The sequence below is a fragment of the Mobula hypostoma genome, chromosome 1 (genome assembly GCF_963921235.1).
Source record: "Mobula hypostoma chromosome 1, sMobHyp1.1, whole genome shotgun sequence".
NCBI lineage: Eukaryota > Metazoa > Chordata > Chondrichthyes > Myliobatiformes > Myliobatidae > Mobula > Mobula hypostoma.
The window spans coordinates 114623597-114638432 of NC_086097.1; the positions used below are offsets into that span (position 1 = coordinate 114623597).

At 43.7% G+C, this 14836-nt stretch overlaps 1 protein-coding gene across 1 annotated transcript in view; it reads left to right on the forward strand.

The window, feature by feature from the left end:
* Nucleotides 1-11344: 11344 nt before the first annotated feature.
* fbxo15 (F-box protein 15) overlaps nucleotides 11345-14836 on the forward strand; it is a 45941-nt gene continuing 42449 nt past the window's right edge. The window contains exons 1-2 of the mRNA XM_063055081.1: nucleotides 11345-11676; nucleotides 12053-12148. Coding sequence (XP_062911151.1) covers nucleotides 11513-11676; nucleotides 12053-12148 — 260 coding nt within the window. The 5' untranslated portion in view covers nucleotides 11345-11512. The remainder of the gene's footprint in view (nucleotides 11677-12052; nucleotides 12149-14836) is intronic.

The window sequence follows — 14836 nt, forward strand, 5'->3', positions numbered from 1 at the left end:
GCTGATGTGGATCTGGTGGGTTAATGGTGGTGTTGGTCAGCCTGACAGCTTGGGGGAAGTAACTGTTTTTGAGTCTGGTGGTCCTGGCCTGGCTGTGCAGTCCACAGGCAGGGTGAGGGATCCTCCAGGATATTGCTGGCTTTTTTCCCAGCACCTTTCAGTATATATGTGTGTCCTTGATGGCGGGTAGGCCGATGCCAGAACTTCAACCACGATTCATGCAGTTCTTTCCAAAGCTGCATCAGCTTTCGCATGAAGAAGCTGCCCCTGATGTCCTTTTTCAAATCTCTGTTCTCAGATCTTAAATTTATGTACTCTTGTTTTTAGCACCCAGTTCCTGGGCAAAAAAGATCATGTGTTTTCGCTCTGTCTATGCCCTCATATTCTTATAAACCTCAATCAGGTCACCCTTTAATCTCTTAACTTTGTGTGAACAAAGTCCTAGTCCATTTAACCTCTGTGTAACTCAGGACACCTGGTCCAGAAAGCATCCTGGTAATTCTTTTCTGCACTCTTTTTCAGTTTAATATCCTTCCTTTAACAGGTGACAAAAAACTGTACACAATACTCCAAGTGCAGACTCACCGATATCCTGTATAACTGCAACATAACTTACCAATTCCTAAACTTAACATGCTGATTGATGAAGGCCAGCATGCCAAAAGCCTTCTTCATCAACCTATTTACCTGTGATGCCACATTCAGTAAACAATGCAATTGTAATCCTAAACTCTCTTTTCCATATTACAACCAGGGTTTGACCATTCACCCTATAAGTGAAACTCAAGTCAACCTCCCAAAGTGCATTGAAATCTGTTTGTCCGTTTCAGCCCACATACCTTGCTGATTAAGAACCCCCTGTAATTTTTCATAACCTTCTGCACTGTCACCTATTTTAATGTTATTTGCAAACTTACTAATCATGCCTTGTACAATCACATCCAAATAATTTATATAAATTACAAGCAAGAAAGGACGCAGCATCTCTCTAAATATCTGGCCTCCAGTTCCCATTGTCTATGGCGGGGGGGGGGCTATAACGGAGGTGATCATTAGAGCATCTCAATGGGTGGTTGGAGGACAGCGCATAAGACCTGGCCTGAGGCTGCTGCCTATCAGAGCGTACATGGACGATCTCACAACACTCACCACGACCAAGGCTTGTACTGTACGCCTGTTGAGAAAGCTTCAAGAGAACATCAAGCAGGTTTGGCTGAAGATCAAGCCGAGCAAGTCCAGAAGCATCTCTATCGTCAAGGGAAAGCTGGTGGACCAATGCTTCTACATGGGCCATGAAACAATTCCAACAGTCTTCAAGAAGCCTGTGAAGAGCCTAGGTCGGTGGTATAACACATCCCTCAAAGACAAAGAGCAGGTAGATCAGCTCAGCAAGGATGCCATCAGTGGCCTCGAGAGCATTGACGGAACCACATTCCCTGGTGAGTTGAAGCTCTAGTGTAGGCAATTTGGGCTCCTTCCACTTCTCATGTGGCCACTAACCCTGTATGAAGTTCCAATCTCGAAGGTGGAAAAGCTGGAGAGACTGATCAGCTCGTACGTAAGGAAGTGGCTTGGACTTCCCAGGTGCCTCAGCAGCGCAGGGCTCTACGGCAAAGGAGTCCTAGAGCTACCCATTTCCAGTCTTTCAGAGGAGTACAAGTGCACCAGAGAAAGACTGGGGATGATGTTAATAGGGGCAAGTGATCCATTTGTAGCACAAGCTGCCCACGTCCTGGATACTCTGAACCCTCCAGAGGTGTCGTGGGCCCATCAGCGAAACACTGAGGAAAGAGGGCGCCCACTTGATAACCCAGAAGATGCCACCACTCACTTGGCCACCCCACAGAGTCTAGGCAGCATGGCTCGGGAGTGCAAATAAGGGATATTAACATCTAGTCCTACATAACATACCTGATTCTCAGAGTGAGTATCTCCTTTCTAATTCCATCCGGATGTCCTCACCTAATGATTCCCAAAAATATCCTCTTTAGTAACAGTGTTATGTCCTTTTTCGTCAAGAACACAACCCTATCTTCTCTCTTACATGACCCTTGTAGCATCTGTATCCCGAAACGTTGAGCTGCCATTCCTGCCCTTCACTCCACTGTGTTTCTGTTATAACTATGATGTCCCAGTCCCCAGAAGCAATGCATGCCCTGAGTTCATCTGCCTTACCTGTCAAGCTGGTTGTGTTGAAGTGAATATGGTTTAAACTAATAGTCTTTACTGTGCTTCTGTCCATCTTGATAACTAAATTTGTTCTCAGTATAAATTGGCAAATTGGTTTATGATTGACGCATGTACCAAGGTACAGTGAAAAATCTGCCTTTGCTTATAGCAATCAATTCATTACAACAGTGCTTGGGAGTGGCATAGGCTAAAACAATCAGCGAGTCGAGAGTACAGTGTGACCATCACAGGGAAAGTGCAGTGCAGGTGAACAATAAGGTGCAAGGTCATAATGAGTTATATTGTGAGATCCATCTTATAATTTTTTAAATATTTATTTATTTATCGAGATACAGCGTGGAATAGGCCATTTTGGCCCTTCAAGCCACTTTGCCCAGCAACCCCCCAATCTAATCAAAGCCTAATCACAGGACAATTTACAATGACCATTTAACTTACCAACCGCTGGGTCTTTGGACTGTGGGAGAAAACTGAAGCATCTGGAGAAAACTCACGCGGTCATGGGAAGAACATACAGGCAATGGCAGGAATGGAACCCAGGTCGCCTGTACTATAAAGCGTTGTGCTAACCACTACGCTACTGTGCTGCTACTAGGGAGTTGTTCAACCGTCTGGTATCAGAAGGATAATAGCTGCTTTGCACCTAGTGATACACCTTATCAAGCTTTAGACCTTTTTGGGAGGGGGAGAAGAGAGAACATCTGGGTGGGTGGGGTTTTTGATGCTGCTGGCTGCTTTACAGAGGTGGTGAGAAATGGAGATGGAACCCATAGAGGGGAGGCTGGTTTCTGTGATATGCTGAACCAGGTCCACAACTCTCTGCAGTTTCTTGTGCTCACAGGTAGAGCAGTTGCTGTCGCAAGCCATGGTGCATCCAGATAGATGCTTTTACAGTGCATCCATAAAGGTTGATAAGGGATGAGGGAAATTTGACAAATTTTAGCCTCCTGTGGAAGAAGAGGCCCTGGTAAGCTTTCTTCGCTGTAGCACGAATGTGGTTGGATTAGAACAGGTTCTTGGTGATGTTCATTCTGGAGAACTTGAAGCTCCCAACCTTCTGGACCATAGCACCATTGAGGTACATAACCCCCTTCATGAAGTCAATGGCCAGCTCTTCTGTTTTGCTGATACTGAGGGAAAGGTTATTGTCATGACCCCATGTCACTAAGCTGACTACCTCCCTCCTGTACTCTTGCTCATTGTTATTTGATGATATTCAGCCCTCTATGTAGATTGAGTTAGAGCAGGATCTGGCCACACAGTCACGAACGTATAGGGAGCAGAGTAGGGCACCAGTGTTGTGGATAATCACGACAGAGGTGTTGCTGCCTATCCTTACTGACTGAGGTTTGTTGGTCAAGAAGTGAAGCATCCAGTTGTAAAGGGAGGTGTTGAATCCCACGTCTAGGAGTTTGGAGAGATATTGGTTCAGAATTATAGTATTGAATGCAGAGCTGTAGTCAATACAATAATCTGACATAGGTGTGTTACTCTCCAGATACCCAGAAATGAGTGTACGCCCAGTGAGATAGAATCTGCTTTAGACTTTTTTCAGCATTAGGCAGATTGCAGTGGATCAAGGTTGTCTGGGAGACTGTGACCAGCCTCTTGAAGCACATCATGTTGTTGGATGCCAGAGACATCAGGCCGTGGTTATTAATGCATGCTACATTGTTTTTTTTTAGGGAGAATAATGGTCTTTTTATGGTTGAGAATCTCAGAATGAGATTAAAAATGACTGCAAATACCCCCACCAACAGATCTGTATATGATATAAGGACATCACCTAGGACACCATCCAGGCCAGTTGCTTTCCATGGATTCACTCTCTGAACAACTGTTCTTATGACTGCAACGGTGACTGGGTTGAGGTACATTGAAGGCTGTTGGGGTGACGGTGACATTCCAATCACACTCTGTTTGAACGTGCATAGAATGCATGAGGTTCATTGGGAAGTTGTGTGCTGTTGTCGACAATGTTGCCCAACTTGGTCTTCTAGCCCGTTATAGCATGTGAATGCTGATACAACTGGCGGCTGAGTTGGGACTTGATTTTGGACTGGTATTGTCTTTTGGCATGATGGATAGTTTTACAGAGATCATATATCGATTTCTTGTAAAGGTCAGGGTCACCTGATATAAGCACTGCAGTTCTAGCCTTCTATAGGGACTGGATCACCCAGTTCATCCATGGGTTCTAGTTTGGGAACACCAGAGTTGTCCTCTTTGACACACAAGCCAACACTACCTGCCTCTCCACCTATTTTTGTATCATCTGTTACATATTTAGCAATGCAGTTTGGAGTAGGCCCTTCTGGCCCTTTGAGCCATGCTGCCCCACCAAGCCCCGACAAACACGATCAACTAGATAAAGCCTCTCTATATAATAAGATTTTTCCAGAAAGGTCTTCCTGAAACATAGCATCACTTCACACAAAAAGAGGTGCCAGTGAGAGACAGGATATCAGAATGACGTGAAACATACCCAACAACTAAGACTGCATTGTCTTTACTACCTTCAAAATTTCATCGGCTTGTTTGTTAGAAGTTTCGATTGACTTTTTGCGCCTCTAATGTGAATGGCAATTGATCTTGAGAGTAAAGAATTCAAGCATACAATATGGAATAATCAATACCCATAACTGAGAAGTGAATTCTGTATAAAAATAGCAGGTTTCTGTTCAGACTTCAGAACAGTGTGGGTGGCAGAGGTTCTCCTCCCTGACTGTTCTCCTTGTGCACAAGTAAAAATAAAAGGAATTTTATTAAATAACTAAAATTATATTTTAGTTATTTTATTATCGACAAGGCCTGTTACTTGTATCTCTAGACTGTATTCCATCTGCAACTTCCTTGCCCATTCTCTCATCCATCCAAGTCCTTCTGTAGACTCCCTGCTTCCTCAACGCTACCTCACTACCTATCCCCCACCTGTCTTTGTATCATATTATTATTATTTATTTATTTAGCACCACAGTGTGGAGTAGGCCCCTCTGGTCCTTCGAGCCACGATGTCCCAGCAACCCTGGACAAACCCAATTAACCCTTACCTAATCATGGGACAACTTACAATGACCAACTAACCTATCCAGAATGTCTTTGGACTATGGGAGCAAATCGGAGCAATCAGGGAAAACCCACTGGGAGGATGTACAGTCTCCTGCCAGTATTTTCTCAAAGAGTTCCAACAGCTTTGTCAGGCAAGATTTCCCCTTTAAAAAATCCTGCTGACTTTGGTCTGGTTTATGATGTACCTAGTACCCTGAAAACTCATCCTTACTAATGGACTCAAACATCATCCCAACCACTGAGATCAGGCGATATGGCCGCTGCTTTCCTTTGCTTCCCTCCTATATTAAATAATGGAGTGACATTTTCGATTCTCTAGTCCTCCAGAACCATTCCAGAATCTAGTGATTCTTGAAAAATTGCTACTAATGTCTCCACAATCTCTTTAGACCGCACCCAACAGAACGGACAACAAACGGAAAACAGGCCCCACTCCCCACCACTCTAATTTGAACCTTCCTGAGTAGCCTTAGTAAATCTCGCAGACAAGATATTGCTCCCCGTCTCGTCCGGTTGCAACCCATGTCTCTTGTACATCATCTCCCTCCACCCTAGAAGAGATCCCAATGATCCAACATCTGGAATCCTTGCCCCCTGTACCACCTCCTCAGCCACACATTCATTTGAGCTATCTTTTTATTTCTATCATCACCAGCACATGCCATTGGGAGTAATCCAGAGACTACTAAACCTAGAGGTCCTAATTTATTGATTCTCTAATAACTCCCCGTATTCAATGTGCGAGACCTAGTCCATTTTTCATTCTGTGCCATTGGTACCACCATGCACCACACTTCCATTTGAGAATTTTCTGCAGCTGCACTGAGATGCCCATGACTGGTGTCTCTTTTGTGGCCCCAGAATCTCCTGTCTGACCCCTCAACTATCAATTTTCACTACTGCCCTTCCTGACTTCTTTCCCATTGCATCCCAAGTCAAACTTGAGTTTATTATCATATGCACGTGTAAGGGGTTTCTTCTTTTGTGTTACTGCGTAGGCTAATTAAAATGGCTTCTTTGTTATGTTATACTTAAAATGGCTTCTCTGCGATGTTAACTGCTGAGACAGTGGTCCTCTTTCTAGCAGCTTGTTTGGGTTATATTACTGATAAGGATGATTGTATCCACTTTTGGGGGGGCTTGTGGGATTCGCCACTTGCCTGGCCTCATAGTCCCCCAAGGCGAATCCAAACTCCAGCTGGTCATCCACATATGCCAAAACTCCAAACACCTCCACATCTCCCATGGTCTTCCTCATGCCCTGCAGGAAGGTTGCAGGGGCTCCGGATATGCCCTGGGGCATCTTTTCAGACCGAAAGAATCCTAGGGAACCTATAACAGCTGTCCTCTCCTCATCGTCTTCACTCATCGGGATCTGGCAACATCCACTCCTCAGATGCATTCCAGTCCCGTCTGTATCAAGGGTGCAGAGGTGGAGACAGCCGAAAGCTTCAAGTTACCAGGTGTAAATATTACTAATAATTTTTCCTGATCCAACTATGTTGACATTATGGCCAAGAAAGCACATCACCGCCTTTACTCCCTCAGGAGTCTGAGGGAATTCAGCATGTTGCTGATAATTCTTAGCAGTTTTTACATTGACACAATGGGAAGCATTGTAGCTGAATGCATCACAGCTTGCTATGGCAACTGCTATGCTCAAGACCACATATACTTTCAAAGAGTCATGAATGCGGGCCAGTCCATTATGCAAATCCAACTCTCCTCCATTGACTCGTCTACACTTCCCACTGCCCTGGGAAAGCAGAGAGCATAATCAAGGAGAACTCCCGTCCTGGTCAGTTGCTCTTCTCCCGTCAAGCAGAAGTTATAAAAGCTCAAAAGCACATACCACTAGACTCAAAGACAGCACTAATCTCTTGTTGTCAGATTCTTGAATGTCAATGGATTTTTGAATGGTCCATTCACACTAATTTGCTATCTCTCGTTTGCACTACTTATGTATGTATGTATGCATTTATTTATTAGTGATTATATGTATGTATTTAGATAAAACAGTGCAGGTCCTTCGGTCCATGGTGTTGTGCTGACATTGTAACTGACTCTGTCTAATGCAAGGATTTCCAACTTGCGGTCCAGGGACCCCTTGATTAATGGTAGGAGTCCATGGCATAAGAAACATTGAGAACCCCTGGTCTAATGCTTCCCTCCCACATAGCCCCCCATTTTTCTATCATCCATGTGCCCATTTAGAGTCTCTTAAATGTCCCAGCTGTATGTGGCTCTACCACCGCCCCTGGCAGTGCATTCTATGCACCCACCACTCTGTGTAGAGAGAAAAAAAATACCCCTGACATCAGCCCTGTGCTTTCCCCCAATCATCTTAAAATTACACCCCCTCATAAAACCATTACCTCTTTATGTATTTATTTATTTATTGTAACTTGTAATAATTTTTTATGTTTTGCAGCAACACAACATATTTCAGTGATAATAAACCGGAGCCTTATTCTGATCCTGACCTCTCAGATGCAGAAAGTGCATTTTTCGGCTTCTTCGTCTACCTTAATATGGCTCTTTATCTGAACTTCACTTTTTTCTGTAGTTGCTAAATATATTCTGCATTTTATTTTCGTTTTACTGCCTCAATGTTCTTATGTATGGTGTGATCTACCTGGATGGCACGCTTACACAGTTTTTCACTGTATCTCAGTACATGGTCTGCCTGGTTGGAACGTTTACACTGTTTTTTTTCATTGTAGTCATTCAGTAAATGTACTATAATAAACCAATGAACTAGTAGATTATGCAAGGGATCAGTTGTGAAGGTGTAGCACGGGATGAAAGCTGTTTTATGTGATACTTTGCTGACAATAGTAGAGAAACCAAAAGAAACTGCTTTATGTTGCAAATATGAAATAAAAAGATAAAATGCTGGAGATTCTCTGCTTGACACACACACCATCTGTATAACAAGGCAATCAGAATTAATGTTTCAGGTTGAAGAACTTTAATCAGAGCCAAGAAAGTCAGAAAACAAACACATATAAAGTTGTAGAACAAGTTGAAATCCAGAAAACAATGGGAACAACTGTAAAAGGGGAAGACCCAAGTGCAAATGGATGACAGTCTGGTGTCAGCTGAGAGAGGACAATGAAGACTTGTTACTGGCATTCAACTTGTCTGCAGGAGGTGTGAAGAGGAATGATGAATGAGGAAGGAGAGAACTTGTCTTCTGAAGTGGTGTCTCAAGAGTCCACAGATGTTGAAAGATGCAACGAAAAGCAATGGACTACAGTGTAGACTCCTTCCACTGCAGCACATGACGAGGGTGGGGTTGGATGGTGGAAGCCCCTCGAAACATCAAATTACCTCAGGGAGTGGCAATGGTGCTGTCTTTGTATGTGTTGCTTTTCTCTCTTTAGAGTTTACATTACTGAATGTAACAAACATGAATGCAAAGGTTTTATACCATTTCTTCCTTTATATATGCACTTTTTCAATCATGAATATAGTCTATTTTAATAAAAAAGAAATAATTCAGCAGGTTAAGCAGGATCTTTGGAGGGAAATGGATAGTTGACATTTGCTGCCTGCCCTTCAGCTGGACTGTCCAGATAAAGGGTTCAAATCCAGAATGTCAACTGTCTATTTACCACCACAGATGCTGCCTGACCTGCTGAGTTCCTCCAGCAGCTTGTTTTTACTGTCTCAGGAATAAGAAATGGCTTGTTTCCACTGCTGTTCTGTGGGATCTGAAGGAAATGAAAGACACTGTTAGAAAATGCACGGTTATATAAATTCATGTGTGGACTGTTTTCTAAATGGGGGGAAAAAATCCAAAAATCTGAGATGCAGAGGGACTTGGGAGTCCTTGTGCAGAACACCCTAAAGGTTAACTTGCAGGTTGAGTTGGTGGTGAGGAAGGCAAATGCAATGTTAGCATTCAGTTCAAGAGGTCTAGAAGACAAGAGCAGGGATGAGGCTTTATAAGGCACTGGTGATGTCTCACTTTGACTATTGTGAACAGCTTTGGGCTTCTCATCTAAGGAAAGATATGCTGGCATTGGAGACGGTTCAGAGGAGGTTCACAAGGAAGATTCTGGGAATGAAATGGTTATCATACAAGGAATGTTTGATAGCTCTGGGTCTGTACTTGCTGGAATTTAGAAGGATGAGGGGGATCTCACTGAAACCTTTTGAATGTTGAAAAGCCTAGATAGAGTAGATGTGGAAAGGATGTTTCCCATGGTGGTGGATACTAGGACAGGAGGACATAGCCTCAGGATAGAGGGGCGTCTATTTAAAACAGAGAGGTGGAGAAATTTCTTTAGCCTCAGGATGGTGAATTTGTGGAATTTGTTACCACAGACAGCTGTGGAGGCCAGGTCATTGGGTGCATTTAAGGCAGAGATTGATAGGTTCTTGATTGGATACAGCAGCAAAGGTTACAGGGAGAAGGCAGTGCAGTGGGGCTGAGGAGGGGAGAGAAGGATCAGCCATGATTGAACGGGAGAGCAGACTCAATGGGTCAAATTCTACTCCTTTGTATTAGTCTTTTGGACCTAAAGACTGTCACCATAGTTCTAAAGAAGTTTTAAGAACATGGGAGTGGTGAAGGAGGGCAATTACCAGAAGTTCAAGAAATTGATGTTCATGCCATCAGCTTGAAGGCTACCCAGATGGAATATAAGGTGTTGCTCCTCCATCCTGAGTGTGGCCTCATTGCGGCAGAAGACAAGGCCATGGACAGACATATTGGAATAGGAACGGTCAGTAGAATTGAAATGGGTGGCACTGGGAGATCCTGCTTTTTCTGGCGGAGTGCTCAGCTAAGTGACTTCCCACTCTACGTTGGGTCTCACCACTATACAAGAGGCTACCCCGGGAGGTCCAGACACAATATATGACCCCAACAGACACACAGGTTAAGTGTCGCCTCACCTGGAAGGACTGTTTGGGGCTCTGAATGGTAGTGAGGGAGGAGGCGTAGGGGCAGGTGTTGCACTTGTTCCGCTTGCAAGAATAAGTACCAGGAAGGGAGATCAGTGGGGAGAGATGCATGGAGTCGTGCACAGAGTGATCCCTGCGGAAAGCAGAAAATGGGGGGGGGGAGGAGAGGAAAGATGTGCTTGGTGGTGGGATCCTGTTGGTGGTGATGGAAGTTAAGGAGAATTATGTGCTGGATGCAGAGGTTGGTGGGGTGGTAGGTGAGGACAAAATGAACCCTATCTCTGGTGGGGAGGCAGGAGGATGGGGTGAGGGCAGACATGCACAAAATGGAAGCGATGCAGGTGAGCGCAGCACAGAAAGGGGCTTTCCTTCCTCCACCATCAATGCTGCCAGAAAAAGTGGGATCTCCCGATGGCCATCCATTTCAATTCTACTTCCCATTTCCTTTTTGACATGTCATTCGATGCCCCCCTCCACTGTCGTGATGAGGCCACACTTAGGTTGGAGGAACAACACCTTATTTTCTGTTTGGATAGCCTCCAACCTGATGGCATGACTATCGATTTCTCACTATCAATTTCTCGAACCTCTGGTAATTCGCTCCCCCTCTCCTTCACCATTCCCCATTCCAGTTTCCTTTCTCACATCTCCTTACCCGCCCATCAACTCCCTCCACCTTCCCTTTCTTCCATGATCTTCTACCCCCTCCTATCAGATCCCCCCTTCTCCAGCCCTTTATCTCTTTCATTGATCGAATTCCCAGCTCTTTACTTCACCCCCCCTCTCAGTTTCACCTATCACCCACCACCTTGTACTTCTTCCTCCCCGCCTCCACCTTATCCTGACTTCTGATGAAAGGTCTTGACCCGTAACATCGACTGCACTCTTTTCCATAGATGCTGCCTGGCTTGCTGAGTTCATCCAGCATTTTGTGTGTGTTGCAGTTTACAGCCCCTGCTTCCTCTCAAAATCATCCTCTCAATGGTAAGTATACAGCAACATAGAGAGACTTAGCAGCAATAGTATGGGCTTCCAAATGAGAATTTTTCTCAATTGCGAAAAAAAGCAACTGCCCATCCCAACCAGACGTCATAAAGTTGTAACCATTCCTTGATTTTGATTGGATTACGTTTGACGCTGTCATTCTTATTGGTGGGTCCACCACGTTTAGTCCCGCTTTCCAGCGCCGTTACCCGCGGAGATCGAACAGCCAGGCGGCTTGGTTTCTCCTCACCGGGTTTTTACCCCTCACCATCAGGCGGCGTCCGGTTTCAGCCCAGGCCGCCTTTTTGCCACCTGGTCCGTTGGGGGCTGTGCGTGAGCATTCCCGTCGGTTTCCATGGCAACAAGCGGCGGCGATGGCGGCGCCCGGGCGGGGGCGGAGGCGGAGCGGGGTTCCGCGCTTCTGGTCGCCTCTGCTTTTGCCCGGTTCGGGAGCCCGGAGCTGTCCAGCCGTCGCTACACGGTGACGGCCCTCCAGGCTTGGCGGCCTAAGTGCTCCAGGTGAAGAGTCCTGTTTCACACTGCGCTGTTGTCATACAACGCAGCAGTGGGACGTTTATTAAAGTCCTCACCCCACCCACCCCTTGTTAGACCACTTCCCAGAGTCTGCCGTGTGTTCTGTTAGTGTTGGTGATCAGCATTCACTACAATTTTCCGCTCTTCTGATAACTTGCTCCCTTCTGCACTGACCAACTGAATTTAGAGATGAATTTACAGTGTTTGCTTTAGTGCAGTGACAGATTTATAACGATTGCATGAAGTAGGGTGATTTAGATGCACTCACTGGAAGTTTTGGACGCTAGAAAATTATATGAAAATGTTCATTTTTAAGGGAACTTGTACTTCGCCGCAATTACTTAATGTTGTAATGTTTCAGTTTTGGACAAAAATGGGCCCCGAGGCTACCTTCAAGGTCCTGCCGTGGAACAGAAAGTGGTAAATTGAGATCTTCAAGTCTGACCACCATTGAGAGGTTGGTAAAAAGAGATTAGGAAAGTACATATTCCTTGAAGCGTTTTCCCGTTTGGAATTAGGATGCACAAGCGATTTCAGCGATGTTGTTTGCTTAATCTGAATTACTACTGTTCGGGAGAAATTTGGGAGGAACTGTGCCACGTACCACACTATTTCATCATTCATTGGAAATACCGAATTAATTATACATGTTTAATAAGTTTTTTGAAGAGGATTTTGAAGTTTTTTTCGAACTTTGAATATTTAGAATAAAGAGGACTGTCTTCGTAGATAGATACATTATTGATCCCAAAGGAAATTACAGGGTCACAGTAGCATTGCAAATGCACAGATTTAAATACTAGAAGAATAGAAATAATAATAAAAAAGTTACCACAAACAGTCTAATAGGAGGGGGTAATCACTTCCCTTGGTATAGGTTGACTCTTTATAGAGCCTAATGGTCGAGGGTAGGAATGAGGGCAGTTAGAAATCTGAGTGTTCATCACATTTTGAGTTTTGATATGCCTATCTGTACAATACACATGTTAACTGCATCTTTCTAGTTAACAAAATTTACTCAAAATACCTATTAAAGAATCTCTCATCATAATCATTGGTAATGAACTTTCTACTGATTGAAATAAATAAAGTTATTTATAACCTTTAACGATACAATACTTTGGATTGTAAAGTTATTACAGCATTACTGTTATAAATGCAAAAAACTAATTCTAAATTCAAGACATCATCCCAGGATAACTATTCGTAATAATATTTAAAAATGGGCATATTGTAGTGCAAATTCAATGGGTCTTTCATTTTTTATTAGATGGACTTGCCCACTTTAAGGAAGGTTGGATTTACTCAAATTGAGATCCACTTGTATAATAATGTTTTCTTCACTTTTATCTGCCAAATACAAACGTATGCTATCCAAGGATAAATAGTTGCATTTTGATTGGATCAATTTATGTCAGAGCCAATAAATTGTTTTTAGTCAGTCCTTGGTATTCCGGGAAAGATGCAATCATGGATTAGCTGACTGGCAGAAGGCAAAACCTGGGTATAAAGCAGGGCTTTCTGGCTGACTGCCAGTGACTAATGGTGTCCTATAGGCTCTGTGTTGTTTTTTTGCCCCCATGTCATGTGTTAATGATCTGGATGACAAAATTGTTGGCTTTGTGGCCAGGTAGGTGAATGGGCAGATAGAGTTGAGGAAGCAGGGAGCCTGCAGAAGGACTTGGACAAATTGGGAGAATGAGCAAAGGAAGTGGCAGATGGAATAGAGTGTAGGAAAGTGTATGGTCATGCACTTTGGCTGAAGGAATAAGGCATGAACTATTTTCTAACCAGGAAGTAAATTCAGAAGTTGGAAGTGCAAAAGGACCTGTAAATCCTAGTGCAGGAAATTAACTTGCAGATTAAGTCGATACCAAGGAAGGCAAATACAATTTTAGCACTAATTTCAAAGAACTAGAATATAAAAGCAAGTATGTAATGCTGAGGCTTTGTAAGGCATTGGTCAGATTACAGTTTGAATATTATGAACAGTTTTGGGCCCCAAATCTAAAAAAGGCTGTGTTGGTATTGAGGGGTTCTGGGGAATTTATGAGAATTATTCTGGGAATGAAAGGGTTAACGTGAGTCTTTGATGGCTCTGGCCCATATAACCATATAACAATTACAGCACGGAAACAGGCCATCTCGGTCCTTCTAGTCCGTGCCGAACTCTTACTCTCACCTAGTCCCACCGACCTGCACTCAGCCCATAACCCTCCATTCCTTTCCTGTCCATATAGCTATCCAATTTAACTTTAAATGACAACATAGAACCTACCTCAACTACTTCTGCTGGAAGCTGGCTCCACACAGCTACCACTCTCTGAGTAAAGAAGTTGCCCCTCATGTTACCCCTAAACTTTTGCCCTTTAACTCTCAACTCCTGTCCTCTTGTTTGAATCTCCCTCACTCTTAATGGAAAAAGCCTAGCCACGTCAACTCTATCTATCCCCCTCATAATTTTGAATACCTCTATCAAGTCCCCCCTCAACCTTTTACGTTCCAAAGAATAAAGACCCAGCTTGTTCAACTTTTCTCTATAACTTAAGAGATGAAACCCAGGCAACATTCTAGTAAATCTTCTCTGTACTCTCTTAATTTTGTTGACATTTTTCCTATAATTTGGTGACCAGAGCTGTACACAATACTGTTTCTTGCTGGAGTTTAGAAGAATGCTGGGGAGGAGGTCTCATTGAAACTTATCGAAGATTGAAAGGGCTGGATAGAGTAGACGTGGAGAAGTTGTTTCCATTAGTGGCAGAGTCTAGGGCCAAAGTGCAGTACCTCAGAATAGAGGGACGTTCCTTTAGAATAGAGATGAAGAGGAATTTCTTTAGCCAGAGACTGGTGAATCTAAGGAATTTATTGCCACAGACAGCTGTGAAGACAAAGTCATATGTTATATTTAAAGCAAGGTTGATGGGTTCTTGATTAGTAAGGGTGCCAAAGGTTATGGGGTGGTGGTAGCAGAAAGGGGTTGAGAGGTAATAATCAGCTACGATTGAATGATGGAGCTGACTCGATGGGCTGAATGGCCTAATCTGTTCTATGTCTTACAGTTTTCTATTTCACAAGTGAATATTAAACCTAAATATAGTTAGTGAAGGACAAGCCAAGTAACACTGATAGGATCTTGCCAGAATTT